Genomic DNA, 16039 nt, shown 5'->3' on the forward strand with positions numbered 1-16039 from the left:
TATGCACTCAACAGAGGCGTCTCCATCCCATAATATGGGCCGGATACCACAGGGAATGCAGGTCAGGCACCCTGGCAAATAGACTATATAGGGCCCTTTCCTCTGTCAGAAGTATGCTCTAACCTGTGACGATACTGCTTCAGGAATTCTGAAGGCTTTTAGATGCTGATGAGCAAATCAAGCTTACAGTAGAAGGAAATGAATTCCTGAAATGCGCAACTGAAGTAGCTGGAACCCATAACCAGGCTGACCGTTGGGTGTGTGGACAGTCCGCTGGAGGCAGAATGCCTTGGACAATATTGCCTTCTAACCCACAGAGTGGGGTTTGGAGATTAGCTTTACTAATTCTCTTCTTGACATTAGCAGGCATAGGTATTAGCATATGTATATTATATTGTTTTGTTGTGGATTCCGCCTCCAGATGTGCCCCTCAATTGCTGCTCAGGGATATTCACTGAAAGGGGGCATGTAGAATGTAAGAATGGGTTTTCTGAGAGGTGGAGTGTGAGGCCATAAACAAGAGAAGCATAATTTCCTAGACAAGGCAACCCCGAGGGAGAGGGGAAGAGGAAGTGAGAGGCCTCTGTCCTGGAATAAGGACCACGACACCGAGCAGAGCCCCAGCTGGCTTGTGGTAGACACGTAAGATGCATTAGAATTAAACTTTGTTGCGTTAAGCCACTAAGATTTGAGTTTTGTTACTGCAGCATAATCTCCCCTGTACTGACTGATAGAGTCCCCTGGTATGATTATAGTTTCATAGAGTTCAGGTTTTAAAATTTGTGGATATTTTTTATTTATTTATGGCTTTAAACATTTATTTCCAGGGAGTTTTTTATTTTATTTATTTCATTGTTATGTTATTGAGTATATAAAGTTTTATGACTTGTATTCTTCTATGTGGACCATACAGTATCATAAAACATTCCTCTTTGTCCCATTTAATGTTCTTGGTTTTGCTTCATCCTTCATCAGGCATTCATATCATCACTCCTGCTTTCTTTGTGCTGTTTTCCTTGATAAACCATTGCCATACTTTCCAATAACTCATTAAATCTGTGAGCTTTAGTTTCTCCTCTTTAAAATGGAGGCAATAAAAGCATCTTCCTCTTGGGGATTTAGTAATATTTCTTGAAAGTGTTAATTACTCTTATTATTTATTGATAATATATATGTGAGAAGCAAAGCACTAGGTATGGTGGAGAACAAAGTAGTCACATGTGGGTCCTGCCTTGGGTGGAATAGACAGTTTAGTGGAGGAGACAAATAACCAAATAAATATCACTACAAATTGGACAAGGGCTAGAAGAAAACAACCTTCTTTTGTCACCTTCCTTTAGGGATGCTTCTCGTAAACAGCATATAAATGGATTTTGTTTCCTAGCGAAACAAAACAATCTCATTTACTGGGATGACTGATATACTTAGTTTTATTCTATCTTCTTTAGTCCTTCTCTCTCCTTTGGGGGTATTCCTCTTTTTCCATATCTATGCGTTTCCCAAATGTGCTAGTTTCTTTTATTCCTCCCAAGCCCCACTCCTATGCCAACCTTAATGGCTATTCTAGTGTGTATGCATGTGCTGGGGTATAATGGTTTATAGCCACAGACTCTGCAGACAGAATCACTGGGTTCTAATCCTGGCCCCACCACCCACTAGTTGTGTGATCCTGGCAAATTATTTAGCCTCTCTGTGCCTCTGTGCCCTCCTTTATAAAATGAAGATATTAATGGCGCCTACTGCTGCTATCCACCCAAATCCATTCTCTCTTTTCATAGTTACAGAACTATGGCTGGGCACATGCCGTTGGAGAATATCTCCCAGCCTCTCCAGCGGACAGTATGACCAATGAAATGCATGTGTAAGCAGTGTGTGCCAATTCCAGGCCCGGGGTGTAAGCAGCCAGGTGGGCTCTGACATTCTCCATCTGCCTTCGCAGTGGCTGAAACCTGGACATGGAGGCAACAGAGCTTCAGCCACACAGATGACATGCCCTGGGAGGAGAGAAACTGAGTGTCCCAGGGTAGTAGAGCTCCCCCACTGAGCTAGCCCATTCTCCCCAGAACTGCTAGATGAGAGTGAAATAAACTTCTCAATTCTCTAAGCCAGTGTATTTTGGGGTGTGTCTGTTAGGCTATATAACCTGCCTCCATGAGCTCCAGTTGAGGTCCCTGAAGGAGGATGGAGCCCGGTCCCGGGTTCGGGGTGGAGGGAGGTACAGAGTTTTGAGAAGGCTTCCCAGTCTTGTGCCTTCCCTCTGCCTGGGGCCCAAAGTTCCTGCATACTCAGGCTCAGGGCCCCAGACGTGAGCCAGGCCTGGAATGGTGGTGACACTGGACAGTTAGATGGGGGGAGGATAGTGGGGCCAGCATGCGGGGCTCCGGCATAGGCTAATCCTCTTCTTCTCTGATTGCCCTCAGGAGTGGACGCAGAAGAGCTGGACGCTGCCACTGATCCGGAGCTCCCGCAGCCCCTCCAGGGCCTCCTGGCCCAGGCTGGTGGCCCCCAGCCCCTGCCCATTGAGTGCCAACTTCAGCCCTCCCTCCTGGCACAGGAGCAGCACCTGGAAAAGGAGGGCATGAGCAGGGTGCAGCTGGCCAGGTGGACCTCCCTCTGCCTGGTGCATGACCCAGAAAGCCCCTCCTCTCTTCAGAGGACCCCAGAACTAGGCCCAAAGGGCAATGAGGTGGCAAAGAATGGGACCAGGGAGCAAGCTTGTCACCAGCCCACCCTGACCTTCGACAAGGATCTTCCCAGCTCTGGGCCTCAGTTCCACCACCTGTAACAGGGTCCCTTCCCATCGACCAGCAGTTCTCAATCCTGGCTGCATGTTGGGATCATCGGGGGAATTCTGAATAACAGCAATGCCTGGGCCCACCCAGATTAGTGAAATCTGAGATTCTGGGATGCCTGGCAGCAGCGTGGAGAGTTGAGGGCCACTGCACTGGACTTTCTGTCTGACCCTGCCCGCCCCTGCCTCCAGGATGCACCTCCACAGTCTGCCAGCTCTCCGTGCTCCAGCCCAGAGTGGGGAGTGGAGGCTGGGGAACTACTCTTGCTCTGACTCACCTCAAAGAATCGCTGGGGATAAAAGAGGAAGGGGGCCAAGATCAGCTTCTTCCTTCCCCAAGGGGAGACCCAGGCCAGAGTCCTGTCTGTGAAGGAAGCTCGGAGCATCACGGGAACATGGGCACAGCCATCCCTCAGGCTCAGCGTGAAACTGCAGGGAGGGGAGCCAGAAAAGGGCCCGCCGCCCAGCTGACTCCTCTGAGCTGTGGCTGCTGGAAGGGAGGGCGGATGGAGCGGGGAGAACAGCTGGAATATTCAGAGATTCTGCCTCCAGAAACCAGTGCTAAGGGCTACCACAGCCCTGGGCTGGACGCTTGTGCGTGGGACGCCAGACTCTAGAACCTACAACAGACCCGGGATTGCATCCCTTTGCTGCCATGAGCTCACTGGGGGACCTTGGGCAAATTACCTGGCCTGAGTCTCAGTTTCCCCTCCTTGAGGTGGGGACAATTGTGATAATAGATCGAGTGCTAACGGGGTGCCAGGTATTGCCTTAAGTGCTTACAAATTGCTTAGTAGTTAGAGCGAGGCTGCCTGGCTCAACACTGGTTCTGCTCCTTTCTAGTCCTGTGACCTTGGGTGAGTCACTTAATCTCTCTGTGCCTCAACTTCCTCATCTGTGATATGGGGATAGTAACAGAACCATACTTGCCTGGTGAAACAATTGTGAGAATTAAATGAGCTATACATGTAATAGTTTGTTAACAGTCCTTGGCACAAAGCACTCAAATGATACCCAATGAAAGTGAAATAATTCTGTATAACCCAATACCTGCCTATGAGGGCCACTGATGGGAACAAAGGAGAGAATGTCTATGAAACCTAGCAAGTCCCTGGCACACAGTAGGTATTTTACAGATGTTAGTGTTTGCCTTTCTTAATACAAAATTCCTGCACTATGAGTCTTAGTAGCCATTTAACTGACGAGGAACAGAAGTGAAATGATTTGCTCTGTTTCTTGTAATACTTGTGAGCCTCAAGCTGGGATGTGGAACGGATATGGGGGCGGGGCTTTCTACTGCCTGGCACCCGCCTCACGCCTGGGGCAGCCAATTTCTGTTTCATGTCTCTGGAGCTTCCAAAGTCACCTTCTTTGAAACAACCCCCATGAAGCTGCTGTGGGCTGACTCCTCAGTTGGAAGTAGCTGAAAGTGAGAGGAGACACAGGATGCAGGTGGCAGGCAGAGCAGGGAAAGGGCCTGCCCTTGGGGGGAGGCTTTCAGACTCCTAGGTGGATCCATTCCAGGAGGAGGGTCCATAAAGTTCCAGATTTGGGTAGCAGATGGATAGGCTCAAAGCTGGGAAGAAGCTTGGAAGGCAGGGACCCTGGAGAGTAGACTGCTGGAGGCTCCAGCCCCAAGCCCCCTAATTCACCCCCACCCCCATCTCTCCTATGCTTTCTCCCCTCCAAGCCCCTTTCTGGGCTCCCCGGTGAGGCTTTGTCTTTCCACTGTCCTGAGAACCTTTGGAGGCCTCAGAGTTCCTCTACCGCACGCTCATCCGGCACAGCCCCAGGCTGGCAATGGGCGCCCTCTAAATGCCTGCTGGAGCTCTGGTGAACTGAAGTTTTTTGAGGCTGTTGTGATACCCACCCTCATTCCCTCGGATGAACCCTGTGCCCTCCGACTCTCTCTCCATCTGTCTGATTCAAGTCATCAGTTGCTTTCAGAAAGACCAGGAACAGCAGCAGCATTTTTGGCAGCTTGCTCGGTGCCAGGCACCATGCTGTCCTGGTGATGGCTCACTGCTGAGTCAGCCTTCAGAGGCACTCTAGCTGGCCCGCAGTCTTCTTAAGGTTTACAACACGGTCTTCAAATATCAAAAGAGTTTATATAAAAACTGACTTCCAGGTTCTCTTTAAAAGCAATCAAAAGATCTGGCGTCACTGAGCCTAAACATCCATTCTGCTTCTCCACCTTGAGAATCTGGCACTTCACTATGGCAGACAGCTCTACAATAACAGTTGGAGATTTAAACACAAGACTTTCAACAATGGATAGACCATCTAAATAGAGATCAATAAGGAAATAGAGGACCTGAACAACACTGTACATCAACTAGATCTAACTGACATACAGAGAACATTTCACCCAACAATGACAGTTTCATGTGAACACCATCATTCTCTGGGATAGATCATATGTTAAAGCACAACAGAAGTCTAAAGTTTAAAATATTGAAATAATAAAAATGAATCTCACCACAATGAAATGAGGTAAGAAATCAATAACAGAAGAAAAGCTGGAAATTTTACAAATATGTGGAAATTGAACAGCACACTCTTCAACAACCAATGGGTTAATGAAAAAATTAAAGGGAAATTAGAAAATACTTAGAGACAAATGAAAACAATAACACAAATATGAAAACTTATGGATGTAGAAAAGATAATACTCAAATTTATAGCTATGAATGCCTATATTAAAAAAGGAAAGATTTTAAATTAATAACCTAACTTTACATCTTGAGGAACTAGAAAAAGAAGAGCAAGGTAAACACAGCATTAGCAGAAAAGAAATAATTGAGATTAGAATGGAGATAAATGAAACAGAACAGAAAAACAATGGAGAGAATAAACAAAACAAAGAGTTGGTTCTTTGAAAAATTGAATGGGCTTACCAAAACTTTAGCCAAACTCACAAAGAAAAAAGAGCGAAGATACATTTAACTAAAATTAGAAAGGATAATGGTGATGTTCCTACTAACTTACAGAAATAAAAAGGATTACAAGAAAATGTTATGAACAATTGTACACAAAACAATTAGAGGCGTCATCTTGCTGGGTCAGCGCTCTGTGTGTGCGCCACTCCTGGGTGGGCTGCGCTTTTTTCATGAGGGGCGGCTCTCCTTGTGGGATGCACTCCTTGTGCGTGGGGCTCCCCTACGCAGGGGCACCCCTGCATGGCATGGCACTTCTTGCGTACATCAGCACTGCGCATGGGCCAGCTCCACACCGGCCAGGAGGCCCTGGGGATCGAACCCTGGACCCGCTATACGGTAGGCGGACACTCTGTCAGTGGAGCCACATCCGCTTCCCTCATTGCACACTTTCAATGAATTGTATGCTTTATTAATCTGTATCAATAAAATCTATTGTTTAAAAAAAAAACAATTAGATAATCTAGGAAAAATTCCTAAAACTATATCAATTACCCAAACTGCCTCAAAAAGAAATAGAAAACATCAACAAGCATATAACAAGTACAGAGATTGAATCAAAAATACTTTCACCAAAAAAAGTCAAGGACCATATGACTTCACCAGTGAATTCTACCAAACACCTAAGAATTAACACCAATCTTTCTCAGACTCTTACAAAGAGTTCCAGAGGAAGGTACACCTCCTAATTCATTCTATGAGGTCAGTTTTACTCTGATACTAAAGCCTGGTAAAGACATCACAAGAAAAGAAAATGACAGAACAATCCTTTACAAAATACTAGCAAACTGAATCCAACAGCACATTAAAAGAATTATACACCATGGTCATGATTTATTCCAGGAATAAAAGGGAGGTTCAACATACAAAAATAAATCAATGTAATACACTATATAAATAGAATGAAGGAAAAACCCCACACGATTATGTCTACCGATGTGGAAAAGGCATTTGACAAAATCCAGCACCCTTGCTTGATAAAAACACTCATAAAAGTAGGAATAGAAGGGAACTTTCTCAACATGATAAAGGTCATTTACGAAAATTGATAGCTAACATCAAACTCAATGGTGAAAGACATAAAGCTTTCCCTGTAAGAGCAGGAACAAGCTTTTTACTATTGCTATTGAATATTGTACTATAAGTGCTTACCAGAGAAATTAGGCAAGAAAAAGAAATAAAAAGTTACCCAAATTGGAAAGGAAAATGTAACACTATCTTTATTTGCAGACGACCTGATCTTATATATAGAAAACTCAAAGGAACCCGCAAGAAAATTACTAAAGCTAGTAAAGTAATTCAGCAAAATGGCAGAGTACAAGATGAAACACACACACACACACACACACAAACTGTGTTCTTATACACTAATACAGAACAATCTGAAGAGGAAATTAAAAATCAATTCCATTTATAATAACATCTATTGTATGCCTCAGAGATAGATAAATAGATCAATGGAACAGAATTGAAATCCCAGAAATAGATCAAATGGTTATTTTTACCAAAAGTGCTAAGCACATGCAGTAGGGAAAGAAGTCTCTTCAACAAATGGTATTGGGAAAACTGTATATCCACATGCAGAAAAATGATGCTAAACCCCTACCTCACACCATATACAAAGATCAACTCTCTTAGGAGATAACATAGGGTCAAATCTTCATGACCTGAGATTTAGCAATGGATTCTTAGATACGACACCAAAAGCACAAGCCGCAAAAGAAAGAACAGATAAATTTGATTTTATCAAAATTAAAAATGTTTTGTGCAGCAAAGGAAACTATCAAGAAAGTGAAAAGACAACACACAGAATGGAAGAAAATAGTTTCAAATAATATATCAGATAAGGGTTTAATATCCAGAGCATCTAAAGAACTTCTTCAACTCAACAACAAAATGACAACCCAATTAAAAATGGGCAAAGGACTTGAGTAGACATTTCTTCAAAGAAGATATACAAATTGCCAATAAACACATGAAAAGATGCTGAACATCAGTAGTGCTGAGGAAAATGCAAATTAAAACTGTACTGCTCCATACCCCCAAGAGTGGATATTATTTGGGAAAAAACAAAACAGAAAATAACAAGTGTTGGAGAGAAATTGGAACTCTAGTGCTTTCTTGGTAGAAATGTAAAATGGTGTAGCCACTATGAAAAGCAATATGGTGGTTTCACAAAAAGTTAAATATAGAAACACCATTTGATCCAGCAATCCCACTTCTAGGTATATACTCAAAGAGAGTAAAAAGTTCTCAAATAGATCCTTGCACACCAGTGCTTATAGCAGCACTATTCACAATAGCTGAAAGCCAGAAGGAAACCAAATGTTCATCAACTATTTAATGGATAAAGAGAATGTGGAATATACCCACAATGGAATATTATTCAACCACAAGGAAAAAGGAAGTTATGAGACATGCTGCCACATGGAAGAACCTTGAAAACATGCTCTGTGACATAAGCACAAAACATAAGAACAGTAATTGTATGATATCACTTGTAAGAAATGACTAGATACAGCAAATTTGCAGAGATAGAATGCAGATGAGAGGTGACCAGAGCAGGAGGGAGGAGGGGAGGAAGAAGGGGTGTGTTTGTTTAAAAAAATAAAGATAACCCTATAGCAAGACAGATCAAGGGGAAAAGAATTTTGCCATAACACATGTTTATATCAGACAGGGGAGAGAATCAGGAGAGTGAAATTTAAAAAAAAATTTTTTTAAGAATTGTAATTTGTAGTTAGGGATGGATGGCCGTATAGCAGGACCGCTTTGTAACACTGGTTTGGGTAGAAAAATGCTAACACAACATCGCCCAGCCCTTCTCCCTGGAAGAACTGGAGTTGAGCCCACAGGCTCGGCAGTTGGGGTGGGAGCACCCCAGCAGGAGCAGGCAGGCAGCGTGGGCTTGGTAACCATGGTCCTCCCAGTCCTGGTGTCCAAGCAGCGCCCCTGCCCCCCGGGGCAGCCCCACTCTTTCCTAAACCACCCCCTGTGTCACTGAGGGAGGCGTCCTCCCTCTGGGACTCAGCCTCTGCCTGTCCCCTGCCTGCAAAGGGCTTCTCCGGGGGCCCCAGCTCAGACCTGCCACAAGAGACCAGTTGGCATGACCCAATGGGCGGGCAGGAAAGATCCTCCCAGAAGGATCCAAATAAGAGGCCACGCAGGTGCTCTCTGCCCCGTCCTGACTCTGATGAGCTCTGCGACCTTGGGCAGCTGGCTTCTCCAGGGGCAGCGCTGGAAAAGTCAGTGAGGTGACGCTTGTAAAGCGTTTGTCTGCCCAGAGAGGCTGCTCCCTCCCTTCCTGGATACTTACTCTTTGGGCTCTTGCAGGACCAGCCCCCGCACCACGATGGCCTGTCCGGGCCAGAGACCCCGGGGAAGAGCTCGTGAGCAGGGCACCTCCTGAAGGAACACAGGAAGAACTGAGAATTCCACTCCCAGGGCCTCAGGGAGGGGCCACCGGCCTGGGCCAGGCTCAGACCAGCAGAGCAGCACTGAGCAAGGAAGCGCCTGTCTCGAGGCCAGGAGCCAGGAGGGGCTTAGCGCGGGTCAGTTACTGAACCTGCTTCGCCCTGCTCCTGCCGAAAGCCCTCCCTGGCCCCTCCAGGCTGAGTTCGGTGCCCACTCTGCTTGTCAAGCACATGCACCTCGCCCATGGCTGCGCCCCGAGCTGTGACAACCACACAGCAGTCTGTCTCCCCCACTGGCCTTTGACCTGGAAGCTTCTAGAGCCTGGCACAGAGGAGTATCAAATAACTGTTTACAGAATGAAGGAAGAACAGGCAAAAGGGAAGCTGGGGCTTCAGTCTGCAGCTGCCCCGCCCACCCCACCACCTGCAGGTTTCTAGAAAGGAAGGGGAAACTCCTTAGCTTCCCAGCCAGGCTGCTCTCCCACCCCTGAGGGAGCAGGAAAGGCCTAACCTCCCGGAGGAAATAGGAGGAAGGGGCACTCACCAGTCTGGGGCTGTTCAGCAGGAAAGGCTGTCAAGGAAAGGGTGGGATGAGGCCATGTGTGTTTGTTTAAGGAAAAGGCACCGATTAGTGTTATCGTTGCTATGCATTGGGGATATCTGGGGTCTGTCTCACAGCAGCGGGTAAACCCCAGTGGGGTCCTCTTGAATCCAGAGGAAGTGATGGGAGAGCCTGTCACTCCCTCGCCATGTGGCCTTGGGCAGGGACTCGGGCCTCCCCTTCTGTCCTGAGGGGCCAACCCTGCTGCTCCGAGAAGGGAAAGCTCCAAGCAAAAGGGACCCCCTGACCCCGCCCTCTTCCCAGGGGACCCTGGACACCTGCTGGGCGAGGCAAATCCAGGCTCTCTGGGACCCAAGCAGAGCCCAGCATCTCCGTGGCAGCCGCAGCAGTGCGGGACCGGGCAGCTCCGCCCGTGCAGTGTGAACGAGGGCAGGCCATGCTGGGGGAGGAGGGGTCTGGCCAGCCCAGCTGGTGGGGCTGGGCCACCACGTCTAACCCTGCTCCCAAGACTCACATGTCCAGCCGGATACTCTCTTCCACCCTCCTCAAATGGCTGCTCGGAAAGAGACAGAACAAGCAGGATTCAGGACGGCTGCAAACTCCGAGGCATTTGTTTGACTCCTGACTCTCCTGCCTGTGCTGGGGAGGTGGGCAGAGGCTGGCCTTGGCTTTTAGAGCACCTCCTCTTCCCCGAAGGGCTTGTCAGTGGGTCCCAAGCCCTGCCTTTGGAATATGCTGATTCCTGGGCCCCACCTCGGCTCTGAGAATCAGAATCTCTGGTGGTGGGTCCCAGACATCTGCATTTTCACTTAGCTGCTGAAGTGGGAATGACATCGCCAGCCACGGTCCGTGCGGGCCCCACTGCTCCAAGCCCTCCGGGTTGTTCTGTGTTAACCAGGCCCCACACCCAGTACAGAGGCCCCGGGAGCCCCTTTTCCTTTCCCCTCGCCCACTCCTATCTGGCACCCTACGGACCCCTCCCCCTTAGCTCTAACTGAAGTGACAGTCCTCAGCTGTCTCTGTCTGGGGCGAGGAGGGGTCCCCAGGCCTGCCCCGGGGTCAGGGGAAGTCAGAGGCTGCTGCCCCCTGGCCTCAGCCTCAAATAAACTTACGTTGATGTTCAGGAACCCAACAGCCTTGACAAAGATGTCACCGTATATGCCCAGGGTGTCCACACGGGCCAGCGGGAGCCGGTAGGGGTAGTGGAGAAAGTGCTGTCCATTCACGCTCACCTGGAGAGACAGAGGCTGCTCAACGGCAGTAACGTCCACGGAGTTCATGAGGCACTTTTACTGGGAATTGACCCTGGGACCCTGTGCATGAGAAGCAGGTGTTCAATCACTGAGCTACCTGGGAAGCTCTTCTACCTGGGTTTTGCTCGTCTGTCTTCACGACAGCTCCGTGAGGGGAGTACATTTTACAGTTGAGATGACGGAGGCTTGAGGAGCTTACATAACCTCCCCAAGGCTGCAGAACAGGCAGAAGGCAGAGCTGGCCTTGGAGCCACCCACACCCTGCCGACCCCTGGCAAGGCACTTCTGCAGTCCCTCGTTTCACTTTCTCAGCAGACCTGCGAGCAGGTGAGGAAACTGAGGCTCATCCCACAGCCCCCCACCGCCAGCTGCCCCCACATCTTCCTGCTGCTGGCCCTCTCCCCCCACTGCCTTCTCCGCTGGAGAAGCGTGAAGAGCCCATCGTCTATCTGCAGGAGGTTACATCAGAGGTCAGAGCCTGCAGGCGAAGTTCCCTGCCCCCTCAGCTGTAAGACGGGGGCATCGAAGCACCCACCCCACGCGGTTTGTTGGGATTGAGTCATGCCCCCTCCCAAGCCCCGGTCCTGTGGGTGTGAACCCATTTGAAAATAGGATCTGGGAAAATGTTGGTGTTAAGATGTGGACTCATTTGAACAGGCTCCTCGAAGATCCTATTTGGATGAGGCCAAATTGAATCGGGGTGGGCCTTAATCCATATGCGCGGAGTCCTTATAGCGGAGAAAATTCGGGTACAGGCACTCAATAGAAGCCAGAAGGCAGTGGAAACCAGAGGTGCAGACGCGAGGAGAGAGATGGATCACACGGGATGGGGGGTGCCAGAATGCTGAAGACTCTGGGGGGAAGCAAGCTGTGCCAACACCTTGACATTCAGTCTCCAAACCTGGGAGACAATACGTTCCTTTTGTTCAAGCCAACCCATTCTGTAGTCTGTGTCGTGGCAGCCCCCGCAGGCTAAGACAGGGTTGCTGCAAGCTTAAATGAGCGGATCTATTTAAAGAGCTTAGAGCAGTGCTTGGCACCCAGCGGGCACTGCCCAGGTGTTTGCTGGGATCATGGCAGTGGTGCTTTCTCCAGGCCCAGGCACGGTCGAGGCTGGAACCCGCCTGTCCCTCCAATCCAGGTGGCATGGGGGATTTGACTGAAAGGAGGCACAGACGAACACAAGTTCTCGAGCACCTGATGCCCATCCCTTCCACCCACCTTCACCTCCTCATCCCCAAACAGAAAGAGGATGAGGAAGCCGGAGCCTCTCTGCAGAGCCAGGCCAGGCCAGCGGGCCTCCGCTTGCCAGCACCCACCGCGCAGGGTGTTGCAGATGACGTGGGGCCTGGTGGTGTGGAAGCGAGGGTTGAAGTGGAAGGCGATGTCTGGCTGGGGCTGCACGCTGCAGCCACACTGGAAGTCCACCTGGAACCTGGGCGGAGGTCGGTTCTCAGCACGCAGCTGGAGTCAGAGGCCCCCGGCGGCCCTGAAGGCAGGTGGGAGCCCACCGCTTGGCTGAGCTGCAGCCCCACCCCCTGACCCGGGAACCCCCTAACCTGTGCACCCCTCTTACCTGCGAGCGTCTTTTGGAACCACTCCCTGCAGCATGACCATCTTGCCTGTGTGCAGGCCACCAAAAATGGTCGTGACATAAGGAACCACCTGAACAAGGAGAGATACCGTCACTGAAAGGCTGGGGAAAGGACCCAGGCATCTATGTTGTGGGAGGAGAGAGCAAAGAAGAATAAGAAAACTCGACTTTCCCGCCTAAAACAGAAAATGGGGGAAAATTAATTTTATCTAAGCCGTTCTCTGCCCCCTGCTCCCTTTTCCTGGACCATCACGTGTCAAATCCGCATTTCAGTGCGGAGCCAGGTTCAGCGGCGCTGCCCCTGGGAGCACCATCCAACACCTCGCCCCTGGCTTGTCCCCAGATGTCATCCTAGCCCCCAGAACCCTGGCGCTGAGGCTCCCTGAGGATGGTTTAGTGACTGGAGCCTGGGAAGGGGGAGCAGAAGGACGGAGCTGGGAACCGAGAGCTGACCCTGATGTGGGCACGGGGAGAGGTTCCTGGTTGTGGCCCAAGCCTCCCTGCCAGGCTCTTTCCCCACTGAGTTTCTGCCCGACATTCCTAAAATGGACCGCACAGTTTTCCCACTCCCTACCTTTTCTGGAACTGCCTCCCACCACTCTGTGAAATCCTACTTGTCTTTGAAGGCTCCTGACGCCTCCTCTGAAGCCTTCTCCGCTGGCTTAGAGGGAGGCACGCGGCTGGCCCTCTCCCACGGGAGGCATAAGTCCCTGGGCCTTCCCCCCTGTAGGCGCAGCGCCTGGCCTGGCGCAGCACTGTGGGAGGTTTGTTCAACAAATGGGAACTGTGCAGGAGGCCGCCGGCAGGCCTGTGCACAGCTCGGCCTCACCAGCAGCCTTGAGAAGCCAAACCACCTGGAAAGAGCAGAAACCAGCGCCGCCCTCCAGCTGGAAGCCTGCTTCACCCTATTACTCAGGCACCTGGGGAGGTGCAGGGGGCCCCAATCCCAGCCTGCCAGAGCACCCACAGTTTAGCCGGGCTCAGCAGCTCTGTTGCTTCCACTTCCCAGGCTCCAGACCTGGCCTGTGCTTCAACTGAGCTGATGCGGCTGTCCTGCGAGGGAGGCCCAAGGAAAGGGAACGCGGCCACCAGGCTCAACAGTCCAGTCACGGCCCCAAGGAAGGGGGCGGTCTGCTGGGGGTCCAGCTTTCTGTGAAGCACTGCCTGGCTTTGCAAAACCCGCTAAGGCAGCCAGGGCACTGAGCAGGAGGAGGAAGAAAAGCAGCGCCTCCCACCTCCCCCTGCAGCCCTGAGCTGGAGGTGCTTTCCCACCCGCCCATGACCCCCCTGCTGGGGCTGCAGAGGTCCGGGCCCGGGTCTCCAGGCTTGGCCACTTCCAAAATGCCAGCGCCCTGGGAGCCCAGCAGGCAGTCACGCCCAAGCGGGCACTTGCTGGTCAGCCACTTTGCCAAGCTCAGGGGGAACTTTCGGGGCCCAGGACAGGCGCGAGGGGAAGCGGGGCCCAAGACCAGGCTCTATCCAGTCCACTGCCTGAGAATCCGGGCCCAGCTGGAAGGGAAGTTACCCGAGACCCAGAAGGCCCCAGATCAGGCTGCTTACCGGGTAGAAGGCTGGCGGCTGCAGGAGGAAGCTGTCAGGAAGCGGGTTCAGTTTTTCTCCGGGTGACATGAGGGAAGGGCTGACCACCGCTCGGGCTGCCCGTTCTGATTTCCAGGAGCCAAGATCCTGAGGCGTCTGGGGTAGCTGTCCAGCTGCTAGTCTCACCTGCACCCTGCAAGTCGTAATGCTGCTTGGAGCAGGCCAGGGAGGGCAGGCTGGGGAGGGCAGTGATCCACCCCCAGGGCCCCACGCCAGCCCCAGCCCCAACCAGTGCACAGAAGAGCCCGCAGCTGGGCTGAACTGGGGCTGTCAGCTGACAGCCATGTCCGTCTTAGGCTCCAGGCCCGAAGCAGAGCCTTGGCAGAGGGAGGCCAGAGGCTGACTCCTTGGAGGCTACCGCGAGTCTGTGGTTTCCGGGGCTACTGTCTGCTGGGCCATATCAGAGATAGGGATGGTGGCCTGCCTCTGCAATCCCGGGGCAGCTCCACCCCCAGCTTCCTGGACAAGGCATTGGGTGGCTTCCCCTTTCCCCCTCCCTACCCTGCCTGCAAAAGTCCTCTTTCCCTTGTTTTCCTGCCCCTTTCCCCACTCTTCTCCCTTTTCCAAGTTTTATGGTCCCCTGAGGCTTCGTGTCAACACCAGCTAGAAAAGTCAAGAAGGCGGGATAGGGAAAGGTGGAAAGGGGGCAGGGGAAGAGAGGAGGGCAAAAGGGAAAAGGCAGCGCGTGCCACGGGAGCACCGGCCACACTGCAGGAGAGCTGGGCAGACACCGCGCCCTTGGGCAAGTCATTTCCGTCTTGGGGCTGCGGTTTCTGTTCATGGACGGGTGACCACAGCCACCTGTCTGCAGGGAGGTGTGCGCCTGGGGGCGGGGCCAGGGCGCAGGGATCTGTGTTGTTCTCACGCTTCCCTGGGAACTTTAGGACTAGAGACCCCAGCCCCCAAGTCCTGCCACTAGTCACTAGAGCTTGGCCAGTTCTGGTTCAAATTCCAATCAGGCTTTCCCTTGAAAAGCCAGCGCTGCCTTCCCACTCGCTCCCGAGCGGGAGGTCCCGGGGCCTGGCAGTAGCGTCAGGCAGGCGTGGCAGCAGGGAGCTCCGGGGGGAAGCAGCCGGGGGCCACGGGCTCCAGGGCATGGCTGCTGCTGCGGGAAGAGCCAGCACCTCCTCCGACGGAGGGGAGAGAGCCTGGAGGCGTCTTGGCCAATGCTGCTCACCGTGTGGTCCAGGGCAGGCCGCCTCAGCCTCACCCGGAAGCTTGTCAGAAATGCAGATTCTCGGGCCCCACCCTGTACCTACCGTGGGGGAATCCCTACTAAGCGGTGAGGCCCAGGACTGCACCTTCACGCGCTCTCCGGGTGGTTGTGGTGCACTTCAAGGTTTGAGAAGTGCTGACTTAGGGCCTAACTGGGAGGGCTGTGGCCTTGCTCACTGGGTGCCTGCTGGGGAGCTGGGACCAGAGCATGTTCAGGAAGCGCAGTCTACGCGCACAGCGGGGAAGAGATCTCAAAGGCGGAGGGACCGGGGGTCAGGGACGCGCAGCCCGCACTGGGAATCAGAGGTAGTGGGGTCCCGGCCCCAGCGGCAAATCGCGCCCCGCCCCCCCCACCCCACCCCAGCCTGAGTTCCCGAATCTGAACGGCGGAGGGAGGGCTCGGCTAGAACTGTTCTCTTTCTGAAGCCCCGAGGCTGTCACGACCGCGCGGGGTGGAGAGGGGCGGACGGGGAGCACCGTGGGGGAGGCGGCAGAGGGAAGCCGCAGTTCTTTTCTATTTTCCAAGGACCCAACTTTGCCTGGGCTTAAAACACTTCAAGAGCTTGTCTCTTGTCCTTGGTAGTGTCTGTGTGTCTGTCTGGGGGTAGGGAGGGCAAATCCCTCTCCCCGAGCCAACGTCAGGCAGAACTTGTGAAAGAGGTCCGGGAAAGGGATG

General features: G+C 51.8%; 1 protein-coding gene across 2 annotated transcripts; it reads right to left on the reverse strand.

Moving 5' to 3' along the window:
• Positions 1-218: 218 nt before the first annotated feature.
• LGALS12 (galectin 12) lies at positions 219-14276 on the reverse strand. 2 transcript variants are annotated; one of them, XM_004451404.5, is made up of 9 exons: positions 14110-14276; positions 12532-12620; positions 12177-12390; positions 10815-10934; positions 10217-10255; positions 9685-9711; positions 9044-9132; positions 3070-3220; positions 219-2563 (listed from the first exon to the last, which is right to left on the reverse strand). In XM_004451404.5, exons 1-9 carry the CDS (start codon positions 14176-14178, stop codon positions 2417-2419), a joined length of 945 nt encoding a protein of 314 aa, XP_004451461.2. In that variant the 5' UTR covers positions 14179-14276; the 3' UTR covers positions 219-2416. The 2 variants fall into 2 exon arrangements, with proteins under 2 accessions (XP_004451461.2, XP_004451459.2); XM_004451402.5 differs by lacking the exons at positions 219-2563; positions 3070-3220 and adding an exon at positions 6533-8964.
• Between the last annotated feature and the right edge of the window lie 1763 nt (positions 14277-16039).

Source organism: Dasypus novemcinctus, chromosome 10 (genome assembly GCF_030445035.2).
Source record: "Dasypus novemcinctus isolate mDasNov1 chromosome 10, mDasNov1.1.hap2, whole genome shotgun sequence".
NCBI classification, from domain to species: domain Eukaryota; kingdom Metazoa; phylum Chordata; class Mammalia; order Cingulata; family Dasypodidae; genus Dasypus; species Dasypus novemcinctus.